We start from the raw sequence: 18,535 nt of genomic DNA on the forward strand, positions 1-18,535 counted from the left end.
GCTGCTGCAGAGAGCAGCTCTACCTCCTGCTGTGTTTTTTCTTATCTGACAGCTCTGGTCGTGACAGCTCGGTGACAGAAATCCGCTCTGATTAAAGCCGCTGTTTGGGGATTTTTAATTTTTTTTTTGTCTGGAGAAGCCTGAAGGACCACCGAAGAAGAAGATGCTGAGGCGAAGGCCTTCCAACGCCTCAGAGAAGGAGCAGACGCAGAAGAAGAAGGTATTTTCTTAAAGTGTGTTTTGGAGGATGAGGAGGGTTTACTTCTCTCATGAGCCCTCATAAATGCTCATATTATAAAGTAATTCTGAACTGGTATTTGTTTAATGATGTGAAACAGTTGATATTTTCATTTCAACACCATGTACAGCTGTCTCTATGTGCACTACCTTTCAACACAGGATGTCTGCTCAGGTTGCAAACCTTTTGTGGTTAAGCCAAATGAACCCACACACAAAAACATACACAAACTTAAAGCTCGGTGTGTTCTTAAGTCTTAAACTTTTTTAACCACTAACTTCTCTCTGGCTCTGACATACTCTTTGTGCCCTTTTAGAAACACTTAGTTCCTCTTCTTCTGGCGGGGTGAATCATTGTGCTGCAGATGTAGTTTGACTCACAGCAGACTTTGTGGCTTCAGGGGCTCTCGTCTCGAGCTGCCACCCTGAGAAAGCTTCCTACGCTCGACACCAGTACCCGTATTCCCATCCACATGTCCTCTCATGTGGTCTAATTCTCACCTCATCATTACATATCTGTTTTCACATCTATTGCTTCTGCAATCTGAAGCTGCGGAACATCAGTGCTCCAAGCCTCTGCTCTGTGATCATCTGCGGGGACAAAAGATTGATTTTCTCTGAAAGTTTGTGGTTTTTAGAAAAACTGTGACATTTTCAGCAGAACTCAAAGAGTCCTCTAATGTCAAAGGTCATCTGTTCCCTTCAGTGTACTGTTGTTTTATTCTACCGAGACAGAGAACTTCAGCAGCCTTCACTGACTGCATGTCTGCAATGGTTGGCTGCTGGCGGTTGCTTTAGTTTTGCCCGTTTCCTGTGGTTTCAAAAAGACTCAAGAAGGCTGATCAGCAATAAGATAAGGCACAGAGACGTGCAGTTATATGGAAAACAAGTCTAAGAATTTCCATAGCGGTCAGGAGAAGGAGGAGAGTTATTTAAAAGAGGGGAAAATGTCTTTTTTTAGGTTGTCTGAAATTTGAGTTTGAGTCGTATGCAGACGAAACTCTGTTTTATGTGGCAGACACAGCAAGAAAGGCTCAGCACATTGATTTACACTTTTTAATCCAAAATGCTTGAAATTTAAGTCTTCCCCCTCTTTTTTGTCATTTAATTGACTTGTTGGTTCTATTCAGCTCAGCTCAGTTCAGTTTATTCACAAAATCAATAAAAAATGCAGACAAAATCAATCATGATTACTCATAAGAGCTCATTTGTGAAATGGGATTCCCCAGAATCTATGTGGAGCTTGTAGATAGGGGCCCAGACATCATTATGCAATTTAAAAATAGCATACACTGTAAGAGTCTACAGTAAAATGTTAAAAATGAGTTGTGTTAACTTAGAAAAAAAAAACAGCTATTTCAGCTCTACTTTTCTAAGTTGATAGAACACATTTTTAGTTTTAAGTGAACGGTACTCAGTCATTCTAAGTATTTTTTTGTCCTTTTACTCAAATTATTTGACAATCTTTCCTTGATCTGCAGAGTTTACCCATAATGCCTCTGGCATTTGACACTTTTGTACCATGAGTGTAGTTACTGACTCAGTTAGAGAAGTCTCACCTGCAGAGAGCAACTTGGAAGGATTATGTACTAAACTCTATAAGGAGCTTTGTTCGGAAAGCACACCTTTCTGTCGGTAAATGATCTCAACTTGGGTGGCACAGTTATCAAAAATTAAAATGTGTGAAAGACCTAAGGGAAAATTGCAGAGGATGAGAAACATGCAAATTATAAGTTCTGCATATTTGAAACTGGGTGAAAAAACATAAAATATTTTAATCGCAATTAATCTCAGGCTTTCTGTAGTTTATCGTGATTAATCATATCCATTTTATCCCATCATAAAATGCCACTTTTTCTGGGACCAAAACTTTTTTTTGTGTCATTTTGGATTTTCCTACTGCCTTGACCTAAGGTTATTGACCTCCTGTTTGGATCCAGACCTGCTTTTATTGGCAGATCAAGGTTTCTAACATAAACTTTGCCTTAAAAAAAGGAACTGTCTATGGATCGTAAAGAAAATACAAGATTCAGTTGACTTTTGACATACACACTGAGCTTTCTGTTAGTTTTTATAGTGAAATGAGATGCTAAGGGGCAGTGGTGGACTTATTTTGCATCTCTGTCGCTGCAGGGAGAAACTGACATGGTTCAACCAAAGTGTTCTAAGAGACCAGATTAGACATGAGATTAACTATGATTAAAAAGGATTAGTGCACTTAGCATGGACCTAGTTTTATCATGATTAATGGGATTAATCTTAACAGCCCTAATTTTGGCTTTAGTCATACTCAGAAAAAATGTATGACCACTACTTAAAATCTTTTAGATAATCAGTTATGAAAAATACTTTGAGTATTTTCGACTTGTTTGGTTTTACAGTGTGCATAATATACATAATTATTAATACAATTCAACAGCCTTTTCTAGTATTAATTTTAAACTCTAAAATGCCCAGAAATTAACTTTGAAGATCCCAATTGAGTGGTGATGCTAATATAGTAGACAATGGCACTTAGGAAATAGCAATATGAATAAATTGAAGTATATTTTCCAAATGTGAAGCTATTTAGAATTGATCAGAGATCCTGCTGTCCCAAACAGACAAAGATGTTAATATTTTTATTGGGGTTTCAAGATCTTTCTAGATCAGTGGAACTCTGCAGGTCACACTACAACTTCAACATTTCAGCTTACGCTTCTTACCTGTCAGGTGTTGTTAGTCTATCACTGACTCTGTGTACTACACAGAGGTGGAAAAATGCATGACTATTTTACTCAAGTAACAGTTACTCTAGTTAAAATTTATTAAAGTAAAAGTACCAGTCTGTAAATCTACTCAAATAAAAGTAAAAAGCACTCAATTTAAAGTTGACTTTAAGTACTGAACAGCTATCGAGGAGTTGAATAGTAAAATATGATCTTTCCTTACTGGCAAGAGCAACAAGACAACAGATCTCCAACCAGCTTGTTTAGGAAAAGTCACACCTTTATAAGAAAGTAAAATACACAAAAAAAATAAACTGTGATAAACTCAAATAGAGTTAAATGAAACACTTTAAAAGTTTCTATATCAATCCACATTATATATAGTCAACAGTCATATATTATGCTAAATATACAGTGCTTAACAAATTTATTAGACCACCCTAACCCTAACCGAAGTAATGTTTATGCCTCAGCTGCCCTAAATCAACAGCACTGGTAATTAAAAAATCCATTCCCTTTCACCCTTCTCTTTCTCCACCTGTCAGAAAATGTGTGCTGAAACAAGTCGTTCTCAGATTTTCCCCTCATGATGTCATGTGGGGAGTTAGCTCCGCCCTCCTCTCCTAAACCTCCTCTCAGGAGAGACACAGGGTCCGTTCGAATAGTTCAAAGTCACAGTTCCTCTTCCTAAAGAGACTTTAGGATATAAAAATCTGAGCTCATATCTCTGACGTTTTAGCGTTTCATTCACAGCAAATAACGACACAGAGAACGCACCGAGCGGTGGTTGCAAATTTTGAAGTCCATCAACGTTAAATTGTAGTTTTTACACAAAAAATATACGTCACGTCTACAACATCCACCTAGGGAAAGTGCAGTCAGATTCCTTAATCACCACAGTTCTCCTTTTCCTATCCTCTTACTCCCACCGTTCCTTAAGACCATTTCACTCAGAATGGAGTTAAAATTAAACTTTGGGATTTAAATCAACTCTGAGATGTTTGGCCTTGAGTTATAAACATTTAACTTATGGATGTGATGTGGAATTATTCACTCTATATGTGCTACCATGTAGTCAAATGAGGTGAAAAAAGTGCAAGAGTATAATATTCAAGTAAAAGTACAGTTACTCTGGTCAAATCTTAGTAGAGGAAAAAGAATTTAAAAGCATTTAACAGGAAATTTAATCTAATCTAGACATTTTGATATCACACCAGAGTTCATCTTAAATAATAAGTATATGTTGTTTAATATTAAACATAAACATTGTTTTGTTCCAGTGTGAAAATCTTTACTAAAGTTTTTATCATGGATCTCCAGATCACTTTCTTTGTGTTTCCTGCAAGATTTCTATGTTAAATTTGTATTTTTTTTTCACAAGTTGCCACAGAGCCATCTGCGTCATGCAAATATAAACTGACCTACATTCCTGATGTTATTTCTGATCACTGTGTGATGAGAAGGTGTTACTTCTTCCCTCTACACATTCACACCTTTGAGTGTTATCCATGTTGCATTTAAAAAACACCAGATGTCACACTGGCATGTTTACGCTCTGTCTTTCCTCTTATAGCTTTGTTATTGTGAATAAGGCTCTAAATACCAATGCAGCTCTTTGTTTGCTTCCAGCTCTCTCTGCAGAGGTCCAGCAGCTTCAAGGATTTCATGAAGCACAAACCCACCTCTCCTGTTGCAGACAAGGAGCCACACTTTGAGGAGCATGTAAGTCCTACAAACATCATTATGAACACAGAACATTCTCATTACAAAAACTAGAAGTAGCTATTCGTGCACTTTCTGAAGTTCCTCAGAAAGAAATGAATCACCGAGCTCAAATATCCATCAGTTAAAGCTTTTACAGAAGTCTACCGTTTGTACTTCCTAATTTAATGGACTGCTACACGTGCAGGTGGACGTTTTAACACAGTTTTAAAATTTACAGAACTTTAATGCCATTCCTGTAAGTAATCACCATGTCTGAGTGGAAGTTAGAAGAGAAATAAGCGCAGAAGTGCAGCAGAAGAGAGGAAGTAAGAAGGAGAAGCGTTGCACAGAGACAGATGCAGACAGGATGTCCTCTACAACGTGAGCTAGTCAAGCACAGAGCCTTATTACCAGGCAGACAGTCAGTGAAGCAGGGAGCATTTCGTCAAGAGTCTGATGGTCAAACCCTAGAGATTTCAGACATCTTCCACTTGATCTCATGTACTTTTATTTCCATATACAGCTGTTAAACCCCTCTGTGTCTCTGTGGGGGCGATATGTTTCCCAAGAAGTTACTCACCACAGGTTTCACACTGCACCTTTTAATAATCTATCTTTACTGATCGGTTTATTAGAAAAATACAGCGCTCTGCAGAACTTTTAGGCATGTTTGGGCCAACAAATTAAGACAAAATTAAGATGTGGTGAGCAAGCCACCTGAGGGCACCATAGGATGGAGGATTGACACAACCCTGGTGGTGCTCTGGATGTCCTTGCATATCACCAGGGTTTAGGGAATAATAATCTGTTGAAAAAAATAAAAAGTCCACACGTTTAGGGTGGAGGAAGCATGGCCAAGAGTACTTTCCAGGTAGGTAGGGTTGCTATAAGCCCCTGGGTCCAAAAACCACCAGCTGTCTTCAGCCATATTACCAGGGGTGAATGGTAAAACAGATGCCGTTGAGCTTGACCTTGGCTGGAGAAGTGCAAAAACATATTTTATGCCAAGGGATGCTTTTAGTTGGATTCTTTGCTTTTCTTCTAATAAAGAAATGTCTAGTTCTGATAAAGGTACCGCTGTAGCTACATCTGAGCTAATCATAGCCATTGTACAACATCTTACAGTACCGCTAAACACGGTTTATTGCAAACTCATGCCAAAGCCATTTGGGAGAAGAGCAAAAATATCTTTCTCAGCAAAAGAAATCTTTCAGTGCGATTCTTTGTTCTTCTTGTTAAAAAAAGAAATGTAGTCCAGTTCTGGTAAAAAACTGCTTTTATACTGTAGCTAAGTTCCAGTTAAATGCTACACTGGTAATCATTGCTACCGGCTTGCAGCTGGACTAAACCTCGTCTGTAGCTACTGCCTCATTCCATGCTGGTCTGTTCTCAGGCAGAGCCCAGTTATATCTGACTGATGACAGACATGGAATCTGGCCAATTGGCTTTGCAAAGTCAAATAAAACCGTGCAAACACTGTGCAAATTTCATTCAGTTCAGCCATGAATTTTGAGTCACACGCTTCACTTGGAAGTCACTCCAACTTTCAGTTGGATGGTGTGTCATTCAACGACGGCCAACCACAACCCATCTGTAGCCTGACCAGCTGCTCCTGACTAGTCAGATGGATTTCTGACATGTTTGATATTTTGGTCATACAACTCAAGAAACTCCCATAATGAAAGCAGAACCAAGAGCAGAATCCTCAAATATGGGGTATTTTCTTCCTTTGTAAACTGTCAGACAGAATCTTAATTCATCATGAAAGCAGCGGAAATGACTTTCTAATGCCCCTGACTCTCGCTATAATAAAGGAAATAAATGAACAGGAAATATTCCTACCCAGTGACTTCTAGCTGACATGGATGTCAATGTTGTCAGTGTGTTTGGGATAGAGAGTTAACAGTAGAGAGAGAGAGGAGAGATTAACATGATTAATCTTGATTGCCCTAATTAGAAAAGATGATAATAGAAGTTTTTTCTTCTTTTTTTTCCACCTGTGCATAGTTGTGCCACATGTTTCCTCCATCCATCCATTTTCTATACCGCTTATCACGTTGGGGGTCACGGGGGGACTAGAGCCTATCCCAGCTGTAATTGGGCGAGAGGCAGGGTACACCCTGGACTAGTCGCCAGTCAATCACAGGGCTGACGTATATAGACAAACAACCAGGCATGCTTACATTCACACCAACGACCAATTTAGAGTGATCAATTAACCTAATGAGCATGTCTTTGGTGGTGGGAGGAAGCTGAAGAACCCAGAGAGAACCCACACATGCACGTGGAGAACATGCAAACTCCACACAGAAAGGCCCTGACTGGGAAGCGTACCAGGAAATTTCTTGCTGTGAAGCAGCAGCGCTAATCCCTGCGCCGCCTTGCAGCCCCCCGTGCAGCCCTCCGTGCTTCTTCTCCCTCACTCATTCCTCACGGCAGAAGTTCTGTTAATGCTTGTAGAGTCGAGCATGCTGGCATTGTCACTTTTTAGCAGCTTTTCTCCCTCACCATGTCAAAAACATACCAGAAAACAGTGACAGCCTATAAATGTTTAATAAATAAAACTGTTGGAGTGTAGCTTCAAAAAGACTTCTAAGTTTAAGAAATGTGACCTGTGAGTCAAGGCAGCACGTCTTGTAAACTGTGCAGTAGGTCTCAAGGAAGGAAAGTTAGAAAAAGCAGGATAAAGTTTAGAAAATTAGCCAAAAACCTCACACATCTAGAGTAAAACAAAGTTATTCTACCATGTCTGATGGGACGTTTTTGACTCCCCTCAAGCTCGACCCTGGCCTGAGCCCAAGGGTAGGGGTGGGGATCCTAACTGGATCCAGTTCTAGGCTGTGAGCCACATTGGGCCAGTCTTGGCAAAGAATCTAACTCCCAAACATCCCTTTGAATTAATGTGTTGTCTCTAAAGCAAACAGCATTCCTGCTTCATATTTCTTTGGAAATTACTGAAGACTCAACCTCTGTGTCCTCCCTGGAACATTTGTTGTAACAAACTGCCTCATAAAACCCTGAAACACCATTAACTCTCATTACTGAGCCCACATCCTCGCAGTGTTTCACTGCACACAGAGTTATGGGTAGCTGTGCTGCAGAAAAAAAATGTTTTTTAGCTCTTGGCCACAAAGAGGGCAGGTGTGTGTGCATCTCTGTGTGTGTGAGCAGGTGTGTGACTTTGTGTAATATCAGCAGTATGTGTGAAATCAAAACCCTGTTACCTCAAAGTCTAGATTCTGAGAGACTGCAAACCTCCCTCTGTCATCTGTACCACCCCAGGAGTTTGCTTTGAGCACTGGAAAAGATTCACCTGTTTAGAAGGAGCTTGTACAGCATGCTTTCAGATCTTCTGACATCTGCTGAGGGTTTGTTGAGAAGTCAGTGATTTCTCTTCTCTATCTCAGGTTGCAGACGGAGTCACAGCAGAGGAGGCCATGAAAAGTGGCAGCAAACTGGGCAAGAAGTGGCGCAACGTCATCTCACGCACAATGACCCGCAAAACATCCAAGATGGTGCAGAAAGCGCTGGCTGAGGAAGGGGTAAATCCTGTTTACTTTTATTCTAACACTAACCTCAGTAGAATATTAAAATATCTGTGTAAAAATGCCACAAGTTATGCATCAAAAAGTGGTCAAAAAATATCTGTAGGCTTTACACAAAAACAAGGCTTGACATTTTAATAGAGCCGCTGCTGTTTCTATAGAAAGGAATAAATGTCTCCATCTAGTGGACAAGAAGTGCATGTACTTTATTTTTTTATTTCTTCAGTCAAAATAAAGACAGAGCTTCTCTGGAGTTTATTAGGTGTATTTACTGAGATATTGATAATCACTGCAACTGCATACAATTATTTCCCCCAGGTTTTTCTCCAGTTTTATGTTACTTTGGATTTCAGAGGAAATTGTTGCACTTTTGGTCCCCTTATCTCAGAACTGTTCAAAATATTTTCAACACAAATCAGATGTAAGAATACTACAACAGTTATTTATGTAAATACAGTAGCCAAGAGTTACAGTAAAAATGGACCTTCCTTGTGCTAAATTACAAGCGATGCATGTCACTTAAGACCAGGGGTTAAGCCCACGACCCCCAAAATAAAGGCTGAAGGTGGTTGAAGCATCGCTGAACACTGCCGTGCATTTTCAAGAATAGTCATGTGCAGACCAACACTTTAAGAGTTTTTTAAACATTGCTTTGATTTCAGCATAAATCTCACCAAATGGCCATGTCTTAATTTACACTTAAGAGAAGATAAGATGAGTTTATTGTTATGTGCACAACAATGACAGCTTACACCATACAATGAAAAATTTAATCCGGCAGTCTCCCTTCTTTCAAAAGAAAAAAATAAATAAATAACAAAGATGCTAATAATAATAGTAATAATAATGATAATAATAATAATAATATATTAAAAAATAATAACCATAAGGTTAAAGGAAACAAGAATAAAAACTAATTTTATACATTTGAAAAAAAATTAAAAGGACAAATATAGCATTTGAAATCATTTTTAAAACTTTTGTTTTATCGAAAGGCATATGGCGCTAGTGTTCTGGTACTCAAGACCAGACTTGTCTGGGAATTGAGAGCAGTTTTACTCAGTCTTGTCTCGGCCTGGCCAGACTCAGGAATTTCCATCAAGACCAGTTGAGACCACCACTGATGTGCTATCCTTCGACATCATTAATGAACTGTTCCTAGTTAATAAATTTGCAATTGAATTTAAACAGCTGCTATTAGGTAACTGATTGTTATGGACTCACGAACCAGTCCATCTTATTTCTTGTCATGAATACCTCTTAACACTTATTTTAGGCCTCATTCACCTGACAAATCTAAAAAAAAATGCATTTTTCAGATATTTGAAACATTTGCAGACTTGTCAGGGCTTTTTAATACAAGGATTTATTTTTGACAAGAGGATAGTTGTTTTTTTAATTGGTTACTGTGGACTTGGTACCAACTTGGTCTGGACTCCCCAAAGTCTTGGTTTGTCTTGGTTTGGGATAGTGTGGTCATGACTACAGCCCTTTTGGGCGCCCCCCTTTTCAGTTCTTCCCCCACTTTGGGAACCACTGACATAAGCTACATTCACACTGCAGGTCTTAATGCTGATTTTTTTGCTCAGATCTTGTTTTTTTTTCTCAGCTGTTCATATTATAGTTTTTAGCATATGCTATGCTACTATGTCGATCATACTCAAGTGCAAATAAATAAATCATTGACAAATGAAGCATTCTTGACTTTTGAAAACATCAGCTGGCAGTTTGACACCTTTACTGACATCCATTGACCAAACAACTAACCCATTATAAAGGAGAATAATCATGATAAATGACCTTTGTTCTTTTTTCAACAATATAACTAAGTGTAGCACTTTTATTCCATTGTTTATTGATACAGACAATCTTGTTTCATTGTTTTTGCAAATGCTTTCATTTAATTCTTTTCTAAACTTTAATTGCTAAAACCCCAAGGCTGAATTCACTTCACTCTTCTTATCTCTAACAAGACGATCTGGTTTTTAGCTGACAAAAGTTATAACAGTGTTTTGTCTTTTTTGTTGCTTCCAGGCCTTATTACAAAATGTGGCATTTGTGTTTTTTATACATTTCCAAAGAAAAAAAAAACGTTTCGAAGTCCAGCTTCATTATTTTGTGACCTCCGGTGTCAGTGCGACATGATTAGCCGAGTGAACTGAAGGTGAATTGATCTGATCTCTGACCTGCTCGATCCTCCTCTGTGTCTGCAGGGAGAGAGCGGAGAGGAGCTGTCCCCCGTTTCTCCGGATTTTCTACCAGATCTGAGCGCAGGACAGAGGACGTCTGTGTGCTCCTCAGGGTCAGAGGATGCCACGCCAAGCCTCATCAGCCGCCAGCTTTCAGGAAGTAAGAAAACAGCCATGCATGATAAACCAGACTCTGGTCTCTAATATCTGATTTGGTAAACATTTCCTGAAGATTTTATCAGATACAGACAGGGCTGTGAAAAATGATCTACCTCCTCCCTGATTTCTCTTTTTTTGCAAATTAGTCACACTTAAATGTTTCAGATCACCAAACATATTTAAATGTTACTCAAAGATAACCATAGTAAATATAAATGTCAGTTTTTTTGTTTGTTTTTTTTTGTTTTTTTGTTTTTTTTTTAATGACGATTTCATTTATTAAAGGAAAAAGCCATCAAAACCTGTCTGGCCCTATGTGAAAAAGTAATTGCCCTCCATGTTAAATCATGAATTAACTGTACTTAACCACATTTTTTGTAAAGCTGAGTCCACTTTCACTAGCCACAACCAAATCGGATTACATCCAGACTGTTAAAATCCCTCAAATAGAACCTATCTGACAAAGTGAAGTAGGCTACAAGATCTCATAAAGCAACACATCATGGCGGCGTCTAAAGAAATGCAAGAACAGATGAGAAAGTCACTGACATCTATCAGTCTGGAATGGGTAACAGTCATTTTCAAGGCTTTGGAACTCCAGATAACCATGGTGAGAGCCATTACCCACAAATGGAGAAAACTTGAAACAGTGGTGAACCTTCACAGGAGTGGCCAGCCTACCAAAATTACCCCAAGAACACATCAAGGAGTCATCCAGGAGGTCAGGAAGGAACCCAGAACAACATCTAAAAACCTGCAGGCCTCACTTGACTCAGTTAAGGTCAGAGTTCATGTTTTAGCAATAAGAAAAAGACTGAGCAAAAATGGCACGATGGGAGAAAAAAAAACAGCTGACCAAAAAGAACACAAAGGTTCGCCTCAGATTTGATTAAAATATCTTGACGATCCCCAGGAGTTTTGGGAAAATATTCTGTGGCCTGACCAGACAAAAGTTGGACTTTTTGGAAGATGTGCGTCCCATTACATCCATAACACCATACCTACAGCCAAACATGACGCTGGTAGTATGATGGTCTGGGGCTGCTTTGCTGCTTGAGGACCTGGACCACTTCCTGCTGTTGATGAAACCATGAATTCTGCACTCTACAAGAAAATCCTGAAGGAGAATGTCCGGGGCCTCAGTTCAGGATCTCAAGCTCAAGCGCTCATGATCCCGTTTTGGAGTGGGCTAGTCAAAGTCCAGACTTAAATCTGATTGAGATACTTCGGCATGATCTTTAACAGGCTCTTCATGCTGGAAAATCCTCTAGTGTGGCCGAATTGAAAATAATTCTGCAAAGAAGAGTGGGTCAAATTTCCTCCTCAGTGATGTGAAAGACACACTGCCATAGTTATTTCAAACACTTGCTTGCAGTTGTTGCCACCAGGGTGGAACAACCAGTTATTCAGTTAAGGCAGGAGTCACTTTTTCACATAGGGCCAGGGAGGTTTGGATGGCTTTTTTCCTTTACTACATGAAATCATAATTTTAAAACCGCACTGTTTTGTTTACTCTTGTCATTTGTGTCCGATATCAAAACTTGATTAATGATCTAAAACATTCGAGTGTGACAGACATGCAAAAAAAAGAGAAGAAAAATCAGGAGGGGGCAAAGACTGTCCTTTCTTTGCTGTAATTGAATCCTAAACATAAATAAAAAAAAATGCATAATTTGATAAAAATGAAGGTTAACAGTAAACCTGAACTTAAATGTGCTTTAATAGATGTTTTAAAGAGTAATCTGGTATCCGAGTGCAACATTAGAACTGCGTTTTATAGAAATTACTGCATGTTTTAATGAGGCTTATATTTTAGTATGGACTAAATAAACGAAAATAAAATTTATCCCAGATTTCATCCAATAACCATCTCTAGACCGTGTTTCATAACACACTTTCTTACCATTTCTAGAACCGGAATAGACTTTAAAATGTGTCTGTGTGTTTCATAAACAGTGCTGTGAAAGTAACAGGACATCCCACTACATCAGGAAGGATGCATATTTTAGTAAGCAAGGCAGCTCCTTTTTTGGCTGTCCTGACCTACTTTCTTCTGCCTGGTGACGGATTGGACTGAGACTGAGACAGATGTATGAAATCAAAGAGAGAGGCAGAGTTTTATAATGAAGCAGCAGGTCCCAGCAATATGCATGTTTAATGACAAAAAACATATGTTTGAATGCAGCACTAACTTCAGCATTCTTAGTGTTTACATTGCACAAAGCATTTTGGGAATTTAGGTACCAAAACCTCCAGAGTTGCTCTCAGTGATGGAGGAATTGCAAAATTATGCAGAGAAAAGACAACTCTTTATTTTTCAGACATATTCTGAATAACACTGTCAAGCATATGTACAGCAGTTTTATAACCTCAGTTTTATCACCCATCAGCTTTTCAAACTCACTTTTATGGACTTATTTTATTGTGATAACTTTTTTTACTGCCTTATACAGTACAGTCTTTAAAATTTATTGTATCTAATTGTTGTTTTCAGATGTTTTTTCATGTTATTTCCTTTATTTCTCTTTTATTAGTGGCTTTTCCAGATTGACTGTTTTTTATAATTGCCTATGTTTCTCCGCATCTCATTTATTGTCTTTAATGGCTTTTTTATTGCTTTAACCCTTGTAACTCTTCCCATCCTACTGCGTTTTTACATCTCTATGCTCTGATCTAACTTCATATTGGCTGCACCTTTGTTTTGTCTGCTTTGTGTGTTTTTGGATCATTTTGTCATCTGATTTGCTCTTTTGTCCCGTTGTTTTTGCTGCATTTGTCAAAGCATTTGTTTTAAATTCCTATTTGAACAAAGTTATTAATATACATGCAAAAAATCAAGATAACTTTATTCACAGTATATTGCATCTTTGACGTATGATGATAAGAATAAAGGCACAAAGATCTTAAGTTTGATCTAAAGTACCAGCATGCTGAATCTGACTGTTTCTCTCTCTGCCCTCCTCAGACAGTGACAGGCAGAGCCTGGACAGCGGTTACTGTCAGAGGGACAGCATGAGGCTGGAGGAGAACTCTTATAATGGACCTTTTTGTGGTCGTGCTCTGGTCCACACTGACTTCACTCCCAGCCCATACGACGTGGAGTCACTCAAACTTCAAGTGAGTCTGATTTGGGTCTTGGTCTGTCTGGTCTAGTCAAGCTTGTTTACTTTGGAGAACAAAAGAGGTGGTTTTGAATATTCTTTATGTCTGAGGTTAAAGTTCATGACCCTTTATTGACTGAGTGTGACATAACCTAACATTTGCTAATTACACAGCAGTGCTAAAAGGGACCAAGTCTGTTTGAGGTTACTGAAATTTTGGGTGGAATTCAGCTTTTCTCTTCTTTATTTCCTTCTTAACAAGTTTTAGTCATTTTAATGCTTGCTGATCGTGCAGTCAGTTCAGACGAGTATGAGGTTATACAAAGGGCTCTAAAAAGTCGACACATTCCTGCTGAAATGCTGCTATTTTGTGGTGTAAAAAATTCGGTTAAGATATACTTTAAGAACTTTTTACACCTTTTAAGTAACTTATGACAAATACAATTCAGTAGAAAATATAAGAAATAAAAACCTGTCTGCATGAATATGTGCAGATTAATTCTTTACTGAAGCACCTTTCAATTTAATTTATAACTTTTTCACTAATCATAAATTTTTTCATTGTTGTTGTGAACTCCACATCATCTGTGTGCTGTTTAAAATATGGTGTTCCTCAAGGGTCAATCCTAGACCCACTACCTTTTTCCATTTACATGCTTCCCTGGGGTCAAATCATTAGTAATATCAACCTACAACACCACTTCTATGCCGATGATACACAGATATATCTCCCATTACATCCCCCCTGATCAGCAATATTCAGCAACTTACCACCTGCCTCTCTGATATCTGTTACTGAACTTCCTCAAACTAAATGTCAAAACAGACATTTTATTGTTTTCCTGACTCAAAACAGCCAGCAGCATAACTGGAAACCTTCAGCCCCTTGCACAACTGGTACACTAACTGCTCAGAAGCCAGGCATTTCTTCCCCATCTTCAATTAATAGCTGTATTTACATCATTTCTATCCTTAATGACTTATATAAGTTTTTGTATGCATCTGTTTTATCCCGGTTGGATTTTTGCAATGCAATGAAAGTATATCCCAGGCTTCCCTGGGTTATACCTTCTTCAGCTAGTGCCAACTGCTGCAGCGTGACTGATAACCGGTTCAGGAAAGCATCATTATATTACACCGATGCTTGCCTCATTACATTGGCTCACAGTAAACCTCTGTGTTGATTTTGGTATTTTGTCACTAACTTTCAAAGCTCTGCATGGCCAGGCTCCTGCATATATTATTGATTCCCTCAGCCCTTATGAACCAAGCTTTACCTCAGATCAGCTGATCCGGTAGTACTAGACAAAGGGCTTTCACAGTCTAAGCTCCAAAACTCTAGAATGACCTCCCCACTAAATCTATTTTGAAACATTCTTTTTTGAATAGCTTTTATACCTTTTTTTTTCTTTTTTTTTTTTTTAGTGCTTTTCATACAAACAAACTAAATGAAGGGAAACATTTTCTCAACCCACCCCACTCTGCTACGGTGTCCAAACACTCCACTGGAAAATACGTCATGAATAAAGTGTTGTGTAAGAACAGGAACTGAGGAAACGCTCTTGAGATTCATAATGAGGAAGTACTGGAGGTTAGGCAAAAGTGTAAAATCAAAATAACATAAAAGGAAATAAAACAATAAAATAAAATAAAACAAAAAGACGATTAAATAAAAGTAAAATAGATCAATAAAATTTGCTTAAAGGTCACACATTTTACCCCTTTAAGGCAAGTTTATATTGGTCTCAGAGGTCCCCAGAATGTGCCTGTGAAGTTTGTTGCCGAAAAAACACTCCAGTATTGAATTTTTGCATGTCTAAGACCCCTCTGTTTTAGCCCTGCTCAGAATGAGCTGTTTCTGTCTGTGGCTTTAAATGTTACTAAGCTGTCTGACTCCGTCCCTGGCCATGCCCCACTCAGGAAATGGATGTGGCTTAATGGAAATGAAGGGGAGGGGGGGATTTTCCTAATTCTTGGGGGGATTGTGGACAGGCCAGGGGCATATATTTTTTTATAAAAGCCTGAAATAGTGTATTTTGCATAATATGTCACCTTAAAGCAAATAAAAAAAACCTCATCAATAACCCTAACTCATCCTGGTAAATTCTGATAAGACAATGAACTACTAAAAGACAATTCTTAGATTAAAATAGGGTGAGATACTACCTAAAATACTGACAGAGAATAAGATGGTATCAAATTTAGGTTAAAGCCAGACTGAAAAGGTAGGTCTTGAATTTGCTTTAAAAAAACATTATGAGAGCATTCACTCTGCATCACTCTCCTCTGGTCATCCCACAGATTTTCAGCAGGATTCAGGTCCTAGCTCTCACTGGGTCAGTCCAAAACTTTTATCTCCTTCTGGTGAAGCTAAAATAAATTTATCCAGCTTTCTAAAACACACCTGAGGGTAAAGTGCCATGTTCATAATTCCCTGTACATAAACCTCCAACTACAGAAAAACAGCCCTAAAGAATGACACTCATGCTGCCCCCACCATGCTTCACCATGCTCTTGTTTTAGTGATGTGCAGTTTTCTGTTTCATAAGAATGAAAGTCAATAACATTCTACTTTGGTCTCGTCAGACTGTAACACATTTACCCATATTCTTTTGGAGACCTGATGTGTGTCTCTGACAGATTTAGCCAGCCTCTGGTGTTTTTCCTCAGTACAAAAGGCTTCCACCTTGCTATCCCACCCCATAACCAGCATGAAGACTACCGGAATAAAAGGGAAAATAAGCTCGCCCTCCTCTCATCATCATGATGACTAAGCTCTGTGCTCATGCGTCACCTCTGTTACAGAAAGGAGACATCATCCACATCATCGAGAAGCCCCCTGTGGGGACCTGGACAGGAAAGCTCAACAACAAAGTGGGCTCCTTTAAGTTCATCTACGTCAACCTGCTCCCCGATGAGAGCCCCCCGACCAGGAGGAGACGCTGCAACAGCAAGAGCAACAAAGACAAATCTAGACCCAAAACTCTGGAGGAGGTGCTGGACAGCATGGGCCTTAATGTGAGCCACTCTCTGTTTGTTTCAAAGATATTTGGAGAGGTCAGATTCTTTAAGATTCACCTCAATGTTTCTGTGTTTCAGGAGCTGAGCTCTCTGCTGTCCATGCACGGCTTTCAGACTCTGGAGGACTTTGCAGGTCTGAAAGAGTATCACCTCAACGAGCTGAACATCACCGACCCAGAGCAGCGCTCCAAGATCCTGAACGCCTCGGAGCTGCTGAGAGACTGTAAGTTCACACACAGCGGAGCTGTGATAATCTCATGAATAATTACACTGCACCACCTCTCAGACATCAGCTTTCACAGTTTAGAAAATATCTCTAACAGGGGAGCTATATGCCATCTGATTTTTCCACCTCAGCTTGGTAATGTGGGAACATTCTATGGCTCAGTTTCTCTGTGTCACGCTCAGAGTTTGTCTTTAAGCTTAAAAAATCTCAGTCTGCAGGCCTCTGCGTGCTGCTGCAGACATGTATGTTCACAAGTCAACGTCTTTTTCTCTTACAAGCAGCGTCTGCAGTAAGAAAGTGTTTCTGTCTTCGCTGTTTGCTTAAACTTTCACTTTAATCTTGGTTCACATCATATGTCAAATGGTTTACTGTACTGAGATCAATATTTATCAATAGATCTTTGTTGAATAAAGCTTTAACAAACATTGTCTGCAGGGCTGGAGCTGAATGTGTCTAAGTCCAGACACATGCTACCCTGGAAAACTGTTTTCCTTAGCAGGCAGTTAAATACACTATTTTCACACCATCTTAAATACAAATGTAGATTCTAAATGTCAACAATTCAAACCAATAATATAGACAAAAATCATCCAGTTCTAACCAAAAAACCTCCTTTAGAGCAGACATGTTGACTTGTCATGTTTGAAAGTGACTAAAGTCACAGTAAAGCATCTCTCAGAGCCCTTACTGAATAAAGAATGGCTTCTAGCTTGTCTTTCTGGTTTAAAATGTGATTCTCTTTCCCCCTTGTAGCTGAGGAGGAGTCAGAGCCTGAAGAAGAGCGCAGATCTGAGGAGAAATCCAAAGAGCCGAGAGACTCAGGTTGTTTCGAGAGCTCAGAGAATCTGGAGAACGGACCAAAGACGGAGGAGGAACTCCAGACTGAGGCAGCAGAGAAGCAGACGAACCAGGAAGAGAAACACGAGCAGGAAGGGGAGAACCAATCAGAACAGCTGGACGCTATAGAGGAGCAGCTGCAGGAGCTGACGGTGGAGGAGGACTCATGAGAAAAATAATACAAATCCTAGAATGCATGGAGTCTGTGGACTGAGGTTTTAAACGATTAAACTGTTACGTCTTAAAGAGTTAACTATAGAAAAAAAACAAATCAGGCTGAAACAGTGTACATAGGATGTTTCTAAGTTTGCTGGGACTGTTGATCAGATGGTAAATCTGTCTCCATCTGCCACAGTTTGTTTTGATGTTTGATGATCAGTTTTTATCACATGAACTATGAAACCTGTTTCTGCTGTCATTACATTTGTTTCCATTGTTTTGTAAGATATCAATGAAGCATTTAAATTTTCCTGTTCTTACATGTTTTACTGTCTTACATGTGGTGCAGTCTTGAACAATATGAATGTAAAATATTTTAGTGTTTTGTGCAACTTGAACTGAAACTTTGGATTGTGTGCTATAAATTTTTGTGCGGTACATTACACTGAATGTTGATGTAAATTAATCCTAAATAAAATTTAATTCAACTGTTTTGACTGTAATACTACAACTTACTGTCTCCACCTAGGTGTGGGAGGATGTGATTTTGGTGGGTTTCGGCTATTTGTCAACGAATTTGGAGTAAACATACAGGCTTGATTTTTTTAGGAAATTGGTGGAAGAGTAAATCTTCAGACAAGGAAGGAAT

General features: G+C 38.9%; 1 protein-coding gene across 1 annotated transcript; it reads left to right on the top strand.

The window, feature by feature from the left end:
- sash3 (SAM and SH3 domain containing 3) lies at positions 1-18,379 on the top strand. The gene is made up of 8 exons (XM_041797069.1): positions 1-220; positions 4,575-4,667; positions 8,057-8,191; positions 10,408-10,543; positions 13,508-13,659; positions 16,449-16,661; positions 16,743-16,887; positions 17,644-18,379. Exons 1-8 carry the CDS (start codon positions 164-166, stop codon positions 17,895-17,897), a joined length of 1,185 nt encoding a protein of 394 aa, XP_041653003.1. The 5' UTR covers positions 1-163; the 3' UTR covers positions 17,898-18,379.
- Positions 18,380-18,535: the final 156 nt, after the last annotated feature.

Source organism: Cheilinus undulatus, linkage group 10 (assembly GCF_018320785.1).
Source record: "Cheilinus undulatus linkage group 10, ASM1832078v1, whole genome shotgun sequence".
NCBI lineage: Eukaryota > Metazoa > Chordata > Actinopteri > Labriformes > Labridae > Cheilinus > Cheilinus undulatus.